We start from the raw sequence: 21,522 nt of genomic DNA on the forward strand, positions 1-21,522 counted from the left end.
CCGGATGTTGACAAAATTCGCCGGAAGTGTACGTTCTACCAAGGCAATAGCAGCCGAGAATTCCATTCCAGCAAATTATGATTGTCTTCTAACCTTCATGGCATTTTCTTACACTTGCGTGATGAAACAATTTATCATGATGAATCTGATTTCGGAAGGATGTGAGTTAAATATATGAGGTTATGTCTGTAGTTATTTAAGAATGTCAACGCAAGAATATAGTCAAGTTCACATGGTTGACAATTTTGCAATTTTTGTTGTTCAGCAGCAATGTTTCAGTGGAAGTCTGTTCTGACAGTGCTTAGACTTTGGCGTAAATAACACTGTACAGTCAGGCAGGTTGAACGCAGAACTGAATGTAGCCTGCTAAGTTATTTATTTTATTAAAATTATGATCATTTATTTCAAAGGAAATGGCCATTTCCAGGATACTTGTCACTAGCCTAACTGGCAAGCCTTGGCATTTATATCAAATTCTGGTTGAAAGATATTAGTCCAAAATAACACATATTTTTCGTGTTTTTATTGAGATCTGTATATTTAGGGATTTACATGGTCTATCTTTTTTTATGTCCAGGGGACTCTCAGAAATAAATTTGTTGGCCCCAATGCATGAATATCCAAGGCTGGCATTGTTCACAACGTTCCAAATATTTCAAGAATTTTATTTTGACATATCACTAATTGGGGAATTAATGAGTTAAAGTAAAGAAGTCCAATTCTTGGTCAATCTCATTAAAATCAGATCTTGGTTCTCGCTACCGCTAAACAAAGATCTGAGGACATTCCATTACGGGTCACGTCAGACTGACCTTGCGCGAACTTTGACCGACCAATGGAATGACCAATCAGAAGGCAGCTTTCTCGTGCTTTACGGCACTATTTTCAATTGGCGACAACGCTTCAAAACATATTTTGACAAATTCTCGATTAAGAATTTGAAGCCTAAACAAAAGAACATTCTGGAATCGCTAATAGATGGTCTAGATGTAGGGATTCAGTCGTTAAACCCATAACTATCGTTGGGAACACCCCGTGTTAAAGTTTTAGAGGATGCATGATTAGAAATCACATTCCAACTGTCACTTTCATGATCTGGTAAGCGACGCTCTGATTGGTCGGATGAAAGGTCGTTCTGACGTGACCTCTACTGGGATGTCCTCAGATCTTTGTTTAGTGGTAGCGACAACTAAGGTCTGATTTTAATGAGATTGATTCTTGGTATTCAATCTCAACAATCATGACAATAAGCTGGTTCTAAAGTATCTATTTTTATGCTTGAGCCACTGGTCAGTAATTAGTCTATAGTCATTGTGATCACTTATTGATAGCATATTAACCCTAATTGTTTGTTGCTTTTGTATATGAATCATGTTTATATGGTAACAGCCAACAGTACTTGAAGTTGTTGTAGGCCAGTTGGATTATGACGACGGGCACCCTCATGATGATCTGAGATAATGATGATGTTTAGTAGATGTTATTCGTTGACTGAAGTATCGCGATCATGACAAAATGTATTGGCTGCCTTAGTAATATCATCAACTTAGGCACCATGCCTACCATGGTCAACATGATCAAGGGAAGCGAGATCCAAAATGTTCCTATGTTCTGTTTTCCAGTTATGATTTGTCTCAGCGAAAAATAAATTGCCTTTTCAAAGAATGCACATGACAATATTGTTTACACCACATGCTAATCACTTGCTAAAGTCGTAAAGTGAAGTCACATACTACTCAAAAGAAGCTAAAGAACACTCGATTTGTTCATATGATGATAGTTGATCTATCATGGCTGGTGGTTTTCTTTTACTAAGAAAGTGTTATCCCAGATATAGCATTTGTTACAGCCATTGTGTTAAGTCCCACAACAAGTCCTGAACTACTGTAGCATTCATTAGTTTTCATACTACCATGCATGGACTTCAATGTAATAAAATTGGAGCCACGTCTACATTTGCAGCACAGGCCTTTGCCACAAATCTATCATTATTATACATCCATGCTTTTACTTATAATTGAAGAAGAAATAACATTCAGAATAAAACAACTGATTTTCAAATTATTTTTTTTATATCAACATTTCCTCTTACCTCTGATTTCATTTTTTAAATTCTGACATATTTTTAGAAATATACCAAGTGAAAATCTACAATGTGTCTATCAAACAATCAGTTACTCAGCTGAAATATACTTACCAGTCATCATAGTTTGAAATAAGAGATTTACCCATATTATTCTGCCCCTTATAAAATGTGTTCCCATCATTGATACTTATGCTCTTAAAATAGTAGTAAATTACAGAAATTTGTCCCAACAAACAACAAATCATACAGACTATCCCACAAGATGTATATGATGCATAAATAGATATAAATGATAGTTGTATCTTCTTGTTTTGGTAGCATGTGTTTACAAGTTGTTTCTCTTACCACCCTTTCACTAACTATCCTGAAATAGATATTCTGATTTTCATTCAACAGTACTTCAAGACACCTGGCTTTAGTTTGTGTTCCTTGTGACCAGGACCCGTGAAGATCCAGGGTAGAAAAGATCTTCAGCAACCCATGCTTGCCGTAAAAGGCGACTATGCTTGTCGTAAATGGCGACTAACGGGATTGGGTGGTCAGGCTTGCTGACTTGGTTGATGCATGTCATCGATCCCAATTGCGTGGATCGATGCTCATGATATTAATCGCTAGATTGTCTGGTCCAGACTTGATTATTCACAGACCACCGTCATATAGCTGGAATATTGCTGAGTGCGGCGTTAAACAACAAACCAACCAACCTTGTGACCAGCCGAGTACTTCTGTCACATGGTCACAACTTACACAGTTTGTTCATGTGTTTTCACTATGGTCCCTTTCATGTGTAATGCTTTATTGTCATGCATCTCAAAACAATATGTAAAGCCAAAGGCTTGTATTTGGTCCGTCTGTTTTTATTTTAGAATAATGACAACAGATAGAACATTGTTAAGGCGAAAAGATATACTGTCCATAACCCAGTGTGAACGTTGCCGATAGAGTGAGCGAGTTTGGTTTTACACACTTTTAGCAATATTCCAGCAATAGGGCGGCGGGGGACACCAGAAATGGGCTTCACACATTGTACCCATGTGAGGAAATTGAACCCGGGTCTTTGGCGTGGCGTGCGAACACTTTAACCGCTAGGCTATCCCACCGCCCCCTGATAGTGGTGAAGCCTATTCTGGTTAACTGTCTCTGGGTGTGATAGTAACATGTACTGCTTGTATCACAGGTTCCACATGCACTGTCAGTTTAAGGTTTGACTGGCCGGGTCAGCGAAGGGAAGATTAATTGACAACGATCACCCATTATAGCCCTCAAATTCTACAAGTCAATGAGGGGTACGATCATTGAATTTTTACTTGTCTTCAGCACAATTTTATAGTCTTGGGCTAGTGGACTAGCATGAATTTCAAAGGCTGGTTACTTTGAAATAATTGAAAATGTAATGTGAATATTACAATGTTGCAAATAAAGAATCCATTATAGGTGAGCTACAGAACCTTTTGGTTGTAGTTTGACCTCATGTACACATTACAATCCATTAACAAGTATGTTTCCCTCATTTAGAAAATAGGAGTAATTTATTCAGTGATAGAAAATAACAGTTTTTGTCCACTATTCCTTATTATGATAACATGTAGCAAAACCTTTAAAAATGGCAAATTTCTACTAGGCCTTATGATACCTTAACTATTGGGCAGTGTGACAAGGACTACAGGAGTAGTGCCAATTTCTAATGCTGGTTTTGTTTGTCTTGTAAAAATGATGATTATTACAAAATGCCTATTTTCTTCAGGAAACGAGGAGCCATGGACAGAGAAGAAACTGTGTTAGTAGTTGGAAGTGACATTTCACTTGCTGACCTGCAGGCAGAGATGGAGGTCGGTGGGGGTGGGGGTGGGGGAGAGGAGGAGCAAGATGCATCATCAACACCTGGGGAGGAGGAGGGCAGTGGTGCACAGAAAGAAGACATGAGCTCTTTTGAATTGTTTGAAACTCGTAATGTGTTTTGCTTCTTTGATGAGAATCTGTTGGATTCCAACCCTCATGTGTTACCAGACAATGGACAAGGCAACAAGCAGGATCTTGTATTGGAGAGCCTATCTCCTGATCATAGTGATTGTGTTTCAACTGCTGGAGATGTGTGTGGGACATCTGCTGATTGTGCTGAAGGTGCTGACCACCAGAGTTCATCACACACATTGCACACAAATAATCAGGACATCAAGGTCTGTGATGTGAAATCTCAGGAATCTTTTCTAGACGATAAGTCTAATAATACATCGTCACCTTCTGTTGGTGGTTTAAATCAGAGAGGTGAGTCAGAGAGAAACAATACAGGCATAAATTGTGATATGAATCCCCCCAGGCTGGAAAAAAATGATGAACTCCCCCTTTATGGAAGATGTAAAGATTCACCATCATTTCCAAATGGTGTCCTTCAGGGAGAGCGATGGGCACAACCGTCAGACAACTTGAAGCACAATAGGCATTTAGATTTGACAAGTCCATCACAACATAGTAACGGTGGTGCACTGTGGGAGACTCCTGGAGAACTGCCTGTCCTGGAACTAAGCGTTATTGAACTGACTTTGAAGGGAGCATCAGCTACCCATCCAGCAGCCTCATCAACGGCCCCATCAGCAGCTCCATGTGCTTGCCCTCCACAGAAAGCTGTGATACACACGACTGTGATCGATGTTCACCCAGGGCATATTGTACATAAACATGATAAGAAAGTACTGGAGAGTGATTTATCGGAACATTATAGTGTTATTCAAAGTCTTCCAGAAGAAATATTGCTCAATATATTTTCTTACTTCTCACCTAAAGAACTGTGTCAGTATGTTGCACCAGTATGCAGGCGTTGGCGTGTCCTTGCTTACGAACCTACATTGTGGGTATGTTTAAAAATAGACCCTTTATGGGAGGTGAGTATTGATGACCTTTCTACACTCCTTGAACGTGTGTCAGGGGTGAAGGACCTCTCACTCCATGCCAGGAATGGCATCACATATTTTGAAGTCTTCACTTACCTGAAACACTGTAATCACTTGACAGAGCTTGACCTTGGTTTATGTGATAGTATCAATATTCATGTTATTGAGTGTATTGTGAAGTTTTGCCCCTTGTTGAGGAACATCAATTTAGAAGGATGTAGCAATATAGACTTTGAGTGTGTGAAGCAGCTGGCTACCCTACGTCACCTGTCCCACCTCAACCTCTCACACTGTCGCCTGGAGAACGACAGCATCCTCCTCCTGGCGTACTCCATTGACAGCATCATGAGCTTCAATGTCGATGGTGTGGCATGGATCACAGATGAGTAAGAAGTGTTTTATTCTAACCTTGATGATAAGAAAACAATTGAATAATAAAGTAGTGAGTGAGTGAGTTTGGTTTAACGCTTGTTTGAACAGAATTTTATCTTATCTGTATTATGGTGTCAGCTTCATGTGGGACGAAAGCCCGGTGTGACACAGGGCGTAAACATGTATCACTTCAGTGAAACACATGGTCATGGGTGAGTGTCATGGGGCATATTTGCAGTTTGAACCAATATTCAGGAACTGTTTGATTGGCATTCTAGAAGTAGGCAAGATAAGTAAGAAAAATGTACAACTAGACGTTGTTATCCATAAAGTTGTACATTTTTCTTACAATATTGGGAGATCCTGGCATAGCTAAGGGTCGCAACTCTGCACAGGGTCCTGTGCCTTACAGCACTGGACCCCTTATGCTTATGCGCCTAAGTATTAATGGTGTTGAATTCAGTCATTCAGTCATTACTCATATTCACCTTGTTTTTTAGGTCCATTTGTACTTTTACTGTCACAGTCTGTGTTTGTAATTTTGAGCTATGTTAACAACTGGTAATCTAGGATAAGCTGAGTCATGACCTGATATTGACCAGATATGACTATTTCTGAGGTCCGCCCACTTGTGAAGAAAGGGGTAGCGGGTGGTCTGCGACAAGTAATACAATGGATATGTGCGTGTCTTGTCTCGGCTTACAAGTTCTAGTAGTGAGTTCACTAGCACATAATAGTATGTGCTTATATGAGGCAACTGACTGTGAAAACAGTGACAGTGAATTTGCATAGGCAACAATTGAGAAGTATTGGGCCAATGAAGGGAATTCATTTGCTGTAAGAATAGAATACTTTTTTACCCAAGAGAGCAATAATGAATAGTGTCATGTCACTCATCAAGTCATTGTAAAGGTTGTGACCTTAACATAGTGATAGCTGACTCAATGACATATTCCCATGTAATTGTTTATGGGGTTTCAGCATACTGTAAACGTAATATGACTCGACTTGTCACCCCAACCTCTTAATAGTCTTTTGAGCAACACGTGTGTCTACGAAAGCATACTCAACTTCGTTGTCATGACCTGCACGTGCATACACCCTCTCTACCTGTAACAAACCAAATATGTTTGCCCAAATTCTGTGCGCCACCTACTTGTCTCAAACACATTTTGTGAATTGGTTCAACTACTTATCATGGACTTCCAGTAGCTTTTATCACTTAAAATTTCTCTTTGACCAGCCGAAGCTGAAACTTAAAAAAAAAAAAATCAAATTATAAAGTAATGCAAAGTTTTCCTCATGTTTATTGGCCTAGAAGCAGTCACGTGTCATTCGACAGAAATGCCAAATAACTCCAAATCTGGTCTGATAATTTACGGTATTCACTTGACATGCTTGAGTTACCAAATATCAAACCTCTGGCTCATTGTGGCATATTTAATGCGCACCCCCTTCTACACAGCTGTGTTTTTTTGGAAAAAAATGCGCACTATACTCAAGAAAATATGGTACTAAAAACTAAAAGTAGAATGGGAAATATCTGGAAGTGATTTCACCAAACCCTAGCTAATCAGATGTCTCCTTGTGTTGGGAACTCCTAATGTTATTTTAGCTAACATTGTTTGAGATGTTGAATCTACTTTTGTTCAGTTATATAATAAACCAGTTATAGCCTTATATGAAGTCAATACCTGATTTTATGGAACTGAAAAAAGCAATATCAACCTTGGACTTGGATCAGTAATTGGCAGTAATTGTATTATGTAAGTAGCCAGCACATTGGTTTGTTGTGTCTCCTGTCCTGCAGTGCCATCATGCCGCTGTGTGAGGTGCACAAGTCCAGTCTGAGGCATCTGGAACTGGATGGGGAGGAGCTGACCGATAGGAGCATCTCCGCCGTGGCCAAGTGTCAGTCTCTTGTCACACTCAACGTGTCCTTCTGTGACCTGCTGTCTGACGCCAGTCTGGAGTACCTCAAGGTATTGGATACACCATCCAACAGTTGCAGTGTTTTATTTCTTAATTGTATTGTAAATATCCTGGACCCATTCGTCAGCACAGTTTCATTCAGAGCCCAGTTCAGATAACTCAGTGCTGAAAAGTATTCAATTTACATATTTGTTCATGATTGAGACAAGTGCCAATGTTGCTTAGTATTTAATTTGAATGCATAATAACCTCTCTCCCGCTGTCACAACATGCTTAGTACTAAGGAATACCATCATAAAGGGCTAAAGTTAAATTTTTACAGTCTTCTTATTTGTTGTAAACTCCTTTACTTTAAACATGTCGAAGGTTCTTTCTACAGGGCCACAATTTTGAATGTAGATCTCTTCAGTTGTGTCATTTCCATGCGTTATTAATTTCATTGTGTGGAGAATCTGGGTTGGAAAAGGTCCTGGGGCTGGTCATAAGCGATGTCCAAATGGATCAGGTGGTCAGGTCCAGTGACTTGGTTGTATGTGTGTCATTCTACCTCAGTGGCTTGGATCATTGCTCACAATATCAAACCCCCTATTGTTTGGTCCTGACTCAGTGATTTACAGGCCACGTCTTATAGCTGTAATACTGCTGAGTGAGGCGTTAAACAAAAAAAAAACCAAGTCATAAAGAATAGCAATGTTGTGAAAATTCAGTGACAAGGGAGGTAAAGTGAGTGAGTATGGTTTTACGCCCCTTCTCGCATTATTCCAGCAACGTCACAGCGGGGGACACCAGAAATAGGCTTCACACATTGTACCCATTTGGGGAATTGAACCAGGGTCTTTGGCCTCAGGAGCGAACACTTAACCACTAGGCTACCCCACCACCCCCAGAGAGGTAAAGAGGAGATTGTCCTAGCAGTTACTTCCAAAACAAAGCTGTGGTCAAAAATGAGTCCAGGATACATATACAAAGAAAAAGGAGATATTATGCACAGGATAAGCAAGATCAGAGACTGCATTGTGACTGCCGTCATATAGCTGGAATATTGCTGAGTGCGGCGTTAAACAAGAAACAAACAAAATTGTTGCCCTGATGACATGAACTAAGCCTTGTTGACTGGGGTTGTGTAAGTGAAGTTAACCCATAAATCCTCAAAGTCAATCATGGGAACATCATGGTGAAATACATATAGTGAAACAAATTCTGTCTTTGCTTACATTTCTTCTTTATTTAGGAGCTGAAAAAGCTACGAAAATTACGACTACGGAAGGGTTTGGAGTTTTCTGAAGAAGCAGTAGAGAAGTTCTTTAAGCATGGCCACCTACACAATGTGACAGACCTTGACATGTCAGAGTGTGCTGGCATGAAGGACGCCAGCCTCCTGTCTCTCACTGAGTGGTATGTTCTCACAATCTCAACAGGATCTGATCTTTTACTTCAATACAGTATCTCTCTGCTCAAAGCCCTGATAAACTCCCTGTTGGAGGTCTCATCACATGAACTTAGCCAGCCAGCATCAGTACTTCTATTTTGTCAGCACAAGCGAGTGAAGCTTTCTGTACTCAAAAGTCTGTCTCCATTTCACACAGTGGTACATATCTAGAACCTGTCAGTCTCACACAGTGGTACATGTCTAGAACGTGTCAGTCTCTCTGTCACACAGTGGTACATATCTAGAACGTGTCAGTCTCTCTGTCACACAGTGGTACATATCTAGAACGTGTCAGTCTCTCTGTCACACAGTGGTACATATCTAGAACCTGTCAGTCTCACACAGTGGTACATATCTAGAACCTGTCAGTCTCACACAGTGGTACATATCTAGAACGTGTCAGTCTCACACAGTGGTACATGTCTAGAACGTGTCAGTCTCTCTGTCACACAGTGGTACATATCTAGAACGTGTCAGTCTCTCTGTCACACAGTGGTACATATCTAGAACCTGTCAGTCTCACACAGTGGTACATGTCTAGAACGTGTCAGTCTCACACAGTGGTACATGTCTAGAACGTGTCAGTCTCTCTGTCACACAGTGGTACATATCTAGAACGTGTCAGTCTCTCTGTCACACAGTGGTACATATCTAGAACCTGTCAGTCTCACACAGTGGTACATATCTAGAACCTGTCAGTCTCACACAGTGGTACATATCTAGAACGTGTCAGTCTCACACAGTGGTACATATCTAGAACGTGTCAGTCTCTCTGTCACACAGTGGTACATATCTAGAACCTGTCAGTCTCTCACAGTGGTACATGTCTAGAACGTGTCAGTCTCTCTGTCACACAGTGGTACATATCTAGAACCAGTCAGTCTCACTCAGTGGTACATGTCTAGAACGTGTCAGTCTCTCTGTCACACAATGATACATACTAGGACGTGTCAGTCTCACACAGTGGTACATGTCTAGAATGTGTCAGTCTCTCTGTCACACAGTGGTACATATCTAGAACCTGTCAGTCTCACACAGTGGTACATATCTAGAACCTGTCAGTCTCACACAGTGGTACATGTCTAGAACGTGTCAGTCTCACACAGTGGTACATGTCTAGAACGTGTCAGTCTCTCTGTCACACAGTGGTACATATCTAGAACCAGTCAGTCTCTCACAGTGGTACATGTCTAGAACGTGTCAGTCTCTCTGTCACACAGTGGTACATATCTAGAACCAGTCAGTCTCACTCAGTGGTACATGTCTAGAACGTGTCAGTCTCTCTGTCACACAATGATACATACTAGGACGTGTCAGTCTCACACAGTGGTACATGTCTAGAACGTGTCAGTCTCTCTGTCACACAGTGGTACATATCTAGAACCAGTCAGTCTCACTCAGTGGTACATGTCTAGAACGTGTCAGTCTCTCTGTCACTCAGTGGTACATATCTAGAACTTGTCAGTCTCTCTGTCACACAGTGGTACATATCTAGAACCTGTCAGTCTCACTCAGTGGTACATATCTAGAACGTGTCAGTCTCTCTGTCACACAGTGGTACATATCTAGAACCAGTCAGTCTCACTCAGTGGTACATATCTAGAACTTGTCAGTCTCTCTGTCACACAGTGGTACATATCTAGAACCTGTCAGTCTCACACAATGGTACATATCTAGAACCAGTCAGTCTCACTCAGTGGTACATGTCTAGAACGTGTCAGTCTCTCTGTCACACAGTGGTACATATCTAGAACCAGTCAGTCTCACTCAGTGGTACATATCTAGAACCTGTCAGTCTCTCTGTCACACAGTGGTACACATCTAGAACCTGTCAGTCTCTCTGTCACACAGTGGTACATATCTAGAACCTGTCAGTCTCTCTGTCACACAGTGGTACATGTCTAGAACCTGTCAGTCTCACTCAGTGGTACATATCTAGAACGTGTCAGTCTCACTCAGTGGTACATATCTAGAACCTGTCAGTCTCTCTGTCACACAGTGGTACATATCTAGAACGTGTCAGTCTCTCTGTCACACAGTGGTACATGTCTAGAACCTGTCAGTCTCTCACAGTGGTACATATCTAGAACCTGTCAGTCTCACTCAGTGGTACATATGTAGAACCTGTCAGTCTCTCTGTCACACAGTGGTACATATCTAGAACCTGTCAGTCTCTCTGTCACACAGTGGTACATGTCTAGAACCAGTCAGTCTCACACAGTGGTACATATCTAGAACCTGTCAGTCTCACTCAGTGGTACATGTCTAGAACTTGTCAGTCTCTCTGTCACACAGTGGTACATATCTAGAACCTGTCAGTCTCTCTGTCACACAGTGGTGCATATCTAGAACGTGTCAGTCTCTCTGTCACACAGTGGTACATGTCTAGAACCAGTCAGTCTCACACAGTGGTACATATCTAGAACCTGTCAGTCTCACTCAGTGGTACATGTCTAGAACGTGTCAGTCTCTCTGTCACACAGTGGTACATATCTAGAACCTGTCAGTCTCACACAGTGGTACATGTCTAGAACCTGTCAGTCTCTCTGTCACACAGTGGTACATATCTAGAACCAGTCAGTCTCACACAGTGGTACATATCTAGAACCAGTCAGTCTCTCTGTCACACAGTGGTACATATCTAGAACGTGTCAGTCTCACTCAGTGGTACATATCTAGAACCTGTCAGTCTCTCTGTCACACAGTGGTACATGTCTAGAACCAGTCAGTCTCACACAGTGGTACATATCTAGAACCTGTCAGTCTCACTCAGTGGTACATGTCTAGAACTTGTCAGTCTCTCTGTCACACAGTGGTACATATCTAGAACCTGTCAGTCTCTCTGTCACACAGTGGTACATATCTAGAACGTGTCAGTCTCACTCAGTGGTACATATCTAGAACGTGTCAGTCTCTCTGTCACACAGTGGTACATGTCTAGAACCAGTCAGTCTCACACAGTGGTACATATCTAGAACCTGTCAGTCTCACTCAGTGGTACATGTCTAGAACTTGTCAGTCTCTCTGTCACACAGTGGTACATATCTAGAACCTGTCAGTCTCTCTGTCACACAGTGGTACATATCTAAAAGGTGTCAGTCTCACTCAGTGGTACATGTCTAGAACGTGTCAGTCTCTCTGTCACACAGTGGTACATATCTAGAACCTGTCAGTCTCACTCAGTGGTACATATCTAGAACCTGTCAGTCTCACTCAGTGGTACATATCTAGAACGTGTCAGTCTCTCTGTCACACAGTGGTACATATCTAGAACCTGTCAGTCTCACTCAGTGGTACATATCTAGAACGTGTCAGTCTCTCTGTCACACAGTGGTACATATCTAGAACCTGTCAGTCTCTCTGTCTCACAGTGGTACATATCTAGAACCAGTCAGTCTCTCTGTCACACAGTGGTACATATCTAGAACCTGTCAGTCTCTCTGTCTCACAGTGGTACATATCTAGAACTTGTCAGTCTCTCTGTCACACAGTGGTACATATCTAGAACGTGTCAGTCTCTCTGTCACACAGTGGTACATGTCTAGAACCTGTCAGTCTCACTCAGTGGTACATATCTAGAACCTGTCAGTCTCACTCAGTGGTACATATCTAGAACCAGTCAGTCTCACACAGTGGTACATATCTAGAACCTGTCAGTCTCTCTGTCTCACAGTGGTACATATCTAGAACCAGTCAGTCTCACACAGTGGTACATGTCTAGAACCTGTCAGTCTCACTCAGTGGTACATATCTAGAACCAGTCAGTCTCACTCAGTGGTACATATCTAGAACCTGTCAGTCTCTCTGTCTCACAGTGGTACATATCTAGAACCAGTCAGTCTCACACAGTGGTACATATCTAGAACCTGTCAGTCTCTCTGTCTCACAGTGGTACATATCTAGAACCAGTCAGTCTCACTCAGTGGTACATGTCTAGAACCTGTCAGTCTCACTCAGTGGTACATATCTAGAACGTGTCAGTCTCACTCAGTGGTACATATCTAGAACCAGTCAGTCTCACTCAGTGGTACATGTCTAGAACTTGTCAGTCTCCCTGTCACACAGTGGTACATATCTAGAACCAGTCAGTCTCACTCAGTGGTACATATCTAGAACCTGTCAGTCTCACTCAGTGGTACATATCTAGAACGTGTCAGTCTCACTCAGTGGTACATATCTAGAACCTGTCAGTCTCACTCAGTGGTACATATCTAGAACGTGTCAGTCTCTCTGTCACACAGTGGTACATATCTAGAACCAGTCAGTCTCACACAGTGGTACATATCTAGAACCTGTCAGTCTCACTCAGTGGTACATGTCTAGAACTTGTCAGTCTCTCTGTCACACAGTGGTACATATCTAGAACTTGTCAGTCTCTCTGTCACACAGTGGTACATATCTAGAACGTGTCAGTCTCACACAGTGGTACATGTCTAGAACCAGTCAGTCTCACACAGTGGTACATGTCTAGAACGTGTCAGTCTCTCTGTCACACAGTGGTACATATCTAGAACCTGTCAGTCTCACACAGTGGTACATATCTAGAACGTGTCAGTCTCTCTGTCACACAGTGGTACATATCTAGAACCTGTCAGTCTCACACAATGGTACATATCTAGAACCAGTCAGTCTCACACAGTGGTACATGTCTAGAACGTGTCAGTCTCTCTGTCACACAGTGGTACATATCTAGAACCAGTCAGTCTCACTCAGTGGTACATGTCTAGAACGTGTCAGTCTCTCTGTCACACAGTGGTACATATCTAGAACCAGTCAGTCTCACACAGTGGTACATATCTAGAACGTGTCAGTCTCATGTATGTTTCTTTAAGTTGAGGTGTGTTTTTATATGAAAATATGAAACAGAAGATTCTTTCGCTATGTAATAGACATGTAATATATTGTGAATTCATATACTGCGAGCAAAGTGTCAGTTGGTAAGTATCACTGGGAATTCATGAAGGAAACTGTGCCTTCAGTCACATTCAGATTTTGGGATTTTCAGTTATTCTGACCAAAAATATAAAATGACTCTTGACGTAACACCATTTTGAAGAAGTCAAGTTCTAGTGAAGTCAACTGTTACCCGGTCCCCAGCTTAGTAACTGGATTTCCTCTGAAGTTTGAGACTTACTCTTTGTTGACAGTTGTGGCAGCAGCCTGATAGTGTTGGCGCTACAGTGGTGCTGGTACATCACCGACATCGGCCTGGCATCTATTGTGGAGTGTTGCAGGTAATACATGCACCAGTGTCTTCTTCACAGAAACATTCCAGTCTAGTTTTAAGATATAATAAAAATGTGCATATATATAATGTGCTAAATACACACCCTAAGGCATTCTCAAAATGTAACATTATTACTCATGTCAATGAATAAGTATGCATTTCATTCTCAGCTCCCTGGGGAATATGCAATCAAAGTTTGTTTGTTGCTTTACTTGTTGAACTGTTAATGATATGAATGAAATACTGTTAATGTGGCATTTACAACAACAAAAGTTTGAGTCTTGCCAGCTCAGTTCAGAGCAGGTTATTATGATGTAAAGATCAATAAAGGCAAATTTCAAAAGTCTTAACAATATCTGTAACTCTTGTAACCTTCATGTTGTTGAAAATGAATTTCATTGTATGTTTTTTTGTTAACTCTATCTTCCTTAAGAAACAAATAACAGGAAGAAGTTTACCCATGTCATCCTCAAATGTTACACCATTACAAAATATTGCATTGTACATACTTCATGCATTATTAGTTAAAGGAAACATGCATACCTTGTAATGTATGCTTGTCTGATCAGGCTCGCTGACTTGGTTCATGCTACCCGTGAAGATCCGGTTTAGAATAGGTCCTTAGCAATCCATGCTTGCTGTAAAAGTGACCATGCTTGTTGCTAGAGGCGACTAACGGGATCGGGTGGTCAGGCTTGCTGACTTGGTTGATGCATGTCATCGTATCCCCATTGCGTTGATTGATGCTCATGATGTCAGTCACTGAATTGTCTTGTCTAGATTTGTTAATTTACAGACCGCAGTCATATTGGTAGAATATTGCTGATTGTGGCATTAAACTACTGACTACCACTGTTTTCTTGTGGTAGAGCATCCACCCGGAGAGTGGAAGGTCCATGGTTTGATCCCCAGCAGAGTCATACTAAAGACGTAAAAAGATGGTACTTGTTGTTACCCTGCATGGCGCTCGGCATTAAGGGCCTAAACAAGGACTGATCGGCTCAGAGTCAGTATACTGAGTGGGGTATTCATGTTAAAAAACTGCGGCATGGTATCTCATTGTGATAGCACTATAAAATCAACGTTAGTCCGGACTAGTACAAGCAGCCACACAAGCATATGTGCATGCACGTTGCTAAATAGGTGCAATGATCTTGAACGTGACTTTAAACCCCATTTCACCCCACCTCACCTTGGATAACCAATTTTAATTTGGTACTCCCGCGCCCACTGTCTCATTTATTACCCTCAGGCTTCAACAAAATCATAATGTTTATGTTCTTCTTGTTCAGCAATCTGGAGCGACTTGACCTGACAGGGCTGCACCGCCTGTCTGGGGAGTGTCTGGACAGGGTGCCCGATGACATGGTGCGTCTCCGCTTCCTCGACCTCAGAAACTGTAACAATGTAAGTCTATATTACCCCATGTAAACCAAGCTGATATGTTCCAATTTAACGAAATGTTGGAACATTAAGCCATATAGGAGAATGCACTGACATATCTAAAACTGTGATATTTAAGTATCTGGTGTTATGTATTATGTTCTGCTTATCATATTTAATATGTTATACCTACAGTAAACTTGGCTCCTAGTTAACTTTGAAGATCTGGGCCCACTTGCACAAAGCAATTTTAGCACTAAGATGATCGTAACTCCCACACTTTAACATAGGCTTACAATAGTCGTAGTGCTAAGATTGCTTTGTGCAAGTGGGCCCAGGTTAAAATTGGACTTCAGCAAGCCCAGTTGTCGTAAGAGGCAACTAACTGGATCAGGTGGTCGGGGTCACTTGGTTGATGCATGTCATCGTATCCCAGTGTAACACCCCTGTGTTATATTGGGATCAACTAGTGAATGAGTATGGTTTTACGCCGCTTTTAGCAATATTTCAGCAATATCACTGCGGGGGACACCAGAAATGGGCTTCACACATTGTACCTATGTGGGGAATCGAACCTGGTCCCTCAGCATGACGAGCAAACGCTCTAACCACTAAGCTACCCCATCGCCCCTGGGATCAAGTAGAACATTATCTTATGAGCTTGGTAATGACCACCTGTTCAGGAATCAGCTAGAACTTTCACTGGAAACTGCACAAGATTGTATGCCTTATGTTGTTCTAATCGATCAACAGTAATCTCCATAATTTGCACGATATTTTAGTTTGGAAGAATTTATGTAATGTAATCAAAGAGCCGAGAAGCATCACTTAGCATTCACAAACTCTGTTTGTCCCTATTGTTATCAGTGACGATTGTAATTGTACTTAGTCAAGACTAGTGTTGTCGATTCAGCCTGTATATCAGTGACCACAAGTGACAGTGACCAGTGTTTATCACTACAGTAAACTACGGATATAACGAACTCAAAGGGACTACTAATTTTATTTCGTTTTAACCGTAATTCGTTATAAGCATATATACAGCATAACTACAGCATATAGTCGGAACTAAAAGTTAGTTTGTTATATCCGTTAGTTCGTTATAAGCGTGTTCGTTATAACCATAGTCAGGGTATTTTCTCGAATGTACAAAATATAGTCTAACAAGGCAACCTTTGTTTATTGACATTGTGAATATAGGGGTCAACCAATTAGCAACAATTCCTAGTGGTAACAAAAATCTGCCTGTAGAACAAAATAATTAAAATTTTATATATGTTCATCAAGTTATAGTGGAAACTTAGGGTTTTCATTTTTTCTATAACTGAGAATTTTTCATTGTGGGTATTGCAACGCACAGGCTTCCATTTATGGGTGTTCTTAATTTGTTTTGAGTAGTGTATATCACATGTATATATTCTGTACTGTACATATTTATCCTGCATATATTTTATATACATACAGATACTCACACAATAATGTAACGAAATGTATATTACAGTGAAGGAAATTAACGCTTGCCTTTAGGACCTGAAAGATTTTTGACACGTGCTGTAAACTATCTGTCGTCCTCTCGATGCCCCCTGCCAAATAGTTGTGCTAGAGTTTTGACACATGCTTTCGAGTCTTTCTCATTATGAATAATGTACACAATTTCTGATCTATATATTCTGAGTGAGTCTTAATATTTGAATGTATTTATGGCACATTAAAGATTGAAATTTGAAAATCTTCTTATTTTATAATGACTAGTAAACGGTTGCATGACTAGCAGAAAAAAAGATCCCCCTGATCTGATGAGTGTCACAGGTTAGAATCAATTTGATATTTGCAATAAAGTATGATTAAATCAAACTTGCTGTTTGAAATCTTGATGATCTTTCAGAATTGTTTCATTCTTGTCATTCCAGATGAATGACAAGTTAATCTGTGAGATGATCCGATCGAAGCCTGACCTTCAAGTGATCAACTACTATGGTGAAATGTTTGTCTACGGAGAAGGGAGTCCCTGATGTGTCTCACCACACTGGCAGCACAGCCAACATCAAAATCATGACAAACCCAGCAAGTTGAGGATCGGGGGGGTTGTAAGGTGTGCCCTTGCTGATCGGTGGCCTGTTACTCAGACGGTGTGGAATCGTTGCTCACGTTATCATGTCTTGTAATCAGGCATGGCAGATTTGTTTGGTTTGAATCCCAGATTCAACCTGATAATGATTCCTGGTTTGTCAACACCACAGTCACCTTCGAAATTCACGGTAATCTGGAAGCCTGAGACTATTAAATGGTGGTGAGGACAAGTGAAAATCCAATGATGGTAGTCCTTATTGACTCGTAGCATTTGAGGGCTATAATTCTGAACCAGTTCTCAAAGCTTCATTTTTTTTGCAAATTGGTAACTCAATAAAGCAGCAGTATACATTTTTGTCTGGTTCCAGCAGGACTAGCTCCAAACTCTTAGGGCTAGTGAAATAAGATTTCCATTAGTACTCTGGACGAATCTTAAAAAACCCTGAATTTCTAAGGCTGACATATCCATGCTTGTTGGTTTCACCAAAGTGGGAAACATCTAAGACCTGCATCACTAAGCCGACCTTACTCACTGTTTGATTTGTTTCAGTTGTTTTCATCTGGTTGTTATGGTGACCTGACTTTCTCGGATCTGACTATTTATTTTAACAAAAGTATAGAATTCTATATCTATAACAAATATTTGCTGGAAAACGACATGGTATGTCAAAAAGCCTGCGGTTTTCAAGGAGTTTTCTAAAATTTTAACATATGTGAAATATGTCAGTCAAAGCACTCCAATTGTCATGAATCTCTGCGAAAGATATTATAACATATGACAGACATTGCATACAGTTCTTGTATATCTTTGTTATAGGATATTAGATAAAAACATTTTAGTGCTACCGCTGTTGTATATCTATGTTATTGTATATGACGTATGACTGTCACTCTGCTACAGCTGTCTATGTTATAGTATACAGCTGTTTTATGTTGCTGTTATAATATTTGAGATATAACAGTCATAGCGCTGTAGCTGTTGTATGTCTATGTTATAGCATATGAGATATACCTATGTTATAACATATGAGATATGACCGTTATAGCTCTACAGTTGTTGTACATCTATGTTATAGTATATGAGATATGACCGTCATAGTCTACAGCTGTTGTATGTCTGTGTTATGGCATATAAGATATGAGAGTCATAGCAATCAGTTGTTGTTTATCTGTTTTATTGAATATTTATTTGCATCAGTCATAGCGCTACAGTTGTTTTATGTCCCAAATAATGTCAAGAACAACTATGTTTGCTTGGCCATATGAAATAGTTCCATTATGTTGTGGCATGACAACATACAATGCATTAATAATAATAATAAGAAGAAGAATAATGTGCATATTTATAATGAGCCAAATCCACACCTTAAATCATGCTCAAAGCGCTACATTATTACCGCGGTCAGTGGATGAGTGTGCACCTCAGCTCCCTGGGGAGTATGAACGAGATGCTGTAAGGTCACATTACCATCTCATTCTACCTGGTACCCACTCTGATATAACAGACAGTGAGGAATGTAGTAGGATTGACTAAAGAAGTCAGTATTACTAGTTTACTGGTATTGTGATAGTTTTGTCAATGCCTGAGCCATCTTCAGTGTGGAAGTTTTTGAAATGTTCAACATGACATATCCTAGCACCTCAGCCAAGTCCTAGATTCTAGGGGAGTTTGGTTCTAAATTTTGAGAAGGTTTGATGATTTGAATCCTATATGTGTATCTTGCAAGAATACTTATTAATCTCTTCAAGCAAGGTGTAGTTTGTATCAAAACAAATTGAAAAGATGATGATTAACAGTGTTTTTATGGTGTTTTGTACTCATCACAACCAATAGTAATGTGCTACATCCTTGTTACTTAGTGATATTTTAGTATGTCACTATTGCTATGGGCTACTGAGATGCACCTATAAGATGGTTCAGTCGATCTCCACGACTAAAGTATAAAGTAACTGACAGTCTGGTGCTAAAACCAGTTGGGCTTAATTATGTACTGATTCATGTTCTAAGAAATCATTTCTGGCAGTCTGGCAGTAAAGGCAGGATGGTATTATAAACAGAAGTAAACGGTAAGAATTCACATCTGGCATTAAAGTAAGTTTGGTATTATAAACATATATAGAGTAAAACATCAGTTCTGGCTGTTTAAAGGCAAAACCTGTTTGGTAACAAAGATGCAGCACTGTAGTACATGAATGTGAGTCTGATGTACACTACACACAGCCAGTTACTGATAGTAGCGGTCAGTGGCCACTAGTCAGCAGTGATCACTAGATCACTGTAGGTTGTTTTTCCGATATTGTCAGAATCAGGAATTTAGTTGTAATTATTCCAGAAATTTTGCAAAATGAGATATATGCCCAGTATGATAATTGTATTTTTGTGGATATTATTTTTTATATTTGTTCAACTGAGAATCATGTTTAATGTGAAAAAGCGATTAATAGTGTTTTGTAGTTCAATTTGAAATGATCGTGTGTGTGTGTGTGTGTGCCTAATCCAGTTGTGTCCATATATCAACTGGGAGCGTCTGAGTGTCAGTAGGTTATTGAGATCATGGTTTGTGTTCATGGGATGTAGATCTTGATTGATGATTCATTTTCAGGTCATTAAAACTAGGACACATGCTATATGGTACATGATGGCTTCTTAATAAACCAATCACAAACCTCAGTTTCTGCAACTATCTATCAATGCAATAAAATGTGATACTCTCTATGTACAAGTAACATTTACATTTACTGTAAATTATAATAAAATATAATTACAATTTCTATAATTACGCTGATGTACAGCTGTGCAAATAGTCATGATGTTTCTCAAGCAATGATTTTTTGAAAATTGATTTATGTCCGGTTAAAGTCATTGTAAGATTACCAGGACATAAATCTAAGTTTTTGTTTTTGTTGAACACCGCACTCTGCAATATTCCAGCTATCTGACGACCGAACTCTGTAAATAATCAAGCCTGGATCAGACAATCCAGTGATTGACATAATGAGCATCAAACCACGCAATTGGGATACAATGACATGCATCAACCAAGTTAGCGAACCATCTGATCCCATTAGTCGCCTCTTACGACAAGCATTGGTTGCTGAAGACTTATTCAAACCCGAATCTTCACAAGGGACGAATCTAAGTGAGCCAGTGGTATTGTCAGTTGACTGACGTACCCCTCCCATTAACTTTCCACTTATCCAAACTGACTGAGTTCTCTACTACATAAAGTTAAGATTGGTATGTGACCTATTGAGGATGTTTTAGGAAATACTTTTTTACTGAACAAAATGTCATTAAACCCCACGCTGCTTGTTACCATGACAATTCCAAATGACACTCTGATGCCATGCTTTCTACCCAGATCCAACAAACCATATTACATAGCAATTATTTAAAGCCCCACAATAATTCCACTTCCGTGGGTACATACCCACTCATACCACTCATGGTTGGAAATATTATACACAGCATGTCTCGCACAGAATCTCGCACTCTAGCACTCTGGCTTATGGCACCTATTGATGTCTGGGAGCAGAAAACAATAAACTCATGTGGGGAGTTTTTCTTATGTGTCTGATGCTTAAGAACCAATACTTGTTGAGCTTCTTTCGTCTGTGTTTCGATGGGATTATATGAGTCCATGCCTTTGGTTCAGTTCTATGATGAAGTGATATTGCAAATCTTTACCAATGTATAGGGTTTTGTCTGTTTTATGCAACTCAATGCTAATAAATACAGCACTAATAGTACCCATTTTGCAGGTGTGTATTATTGAATGTACTGAAAAGGCAGCTTTAAGTACACCTTCAACCTCAGTTTGTTATCTGATTTTGTTTTCTGTGAGTCTGTGATGTTTAACATAGAGAGTGTATCTGACGGCAGCCAGAAGGTCTAGGATTGTTCAGTCAAGGCTGTATAGAATATTTCAGTGATATTACAAACCCAGAAATATTTGTCATTACAGTAACATGTAACACTCCATTGTATATAGTAGAATAAACTATGTCTACACACCTTGTTTTTGTTGTGCAGCAGGATAACAGCTGATTTATTGTCAGTGTTAAAAACACACTATAACTACAGCACAAATGAGTGAGGGGGTTGCACTGTCACAGCTACTGTGAGTGAGGGGGT

General features: G+C 40.1%; 1 protein-coding gene across 1 annotated transcript; it reads left to right on the forward strand.

Annotated features, from left to right (window-relative positions):
* Positions 1-28: 28 nt before the first annotated feature.
* Positions 29-21,401, forward strand: LOC124110461 (F-box/LRR-repeat protein 7-like). The gene is made up of 7 exons (XM_046469839.2): positions 29-161; positions 3,831-5,360; positions 7,157-7,328; positions 8,510-8,673; positions 13,855-13,941; positions 15,227-15,341; positions 17,228-21,401. Coding segments are annotated over exons 1-7 (2,172 nt in total). The 5' UTR covers positions 29-159; the 3' UTR covers positions 17,330-21,401.
* Positions 21,402-21,522: the final 121 nt, after the last annotated feature.

The sequence above is a fragment of the Haliotis rufescens genome, unplaced genomic scaffold (assembly GCF_023055435.1).
Source record: "Haliotis rufescens isolate VD_foot unplaced genomic scaffold, xgHalRufe1.0.p SCAF_7, whole genome shotgun sequence".
Lineage (NCBI taxonomy): Eukaryota > Metazoa > Mollusca > Gastropoda > Lepetellida > Haliotidae > Haliotis > Haliotis rufescens.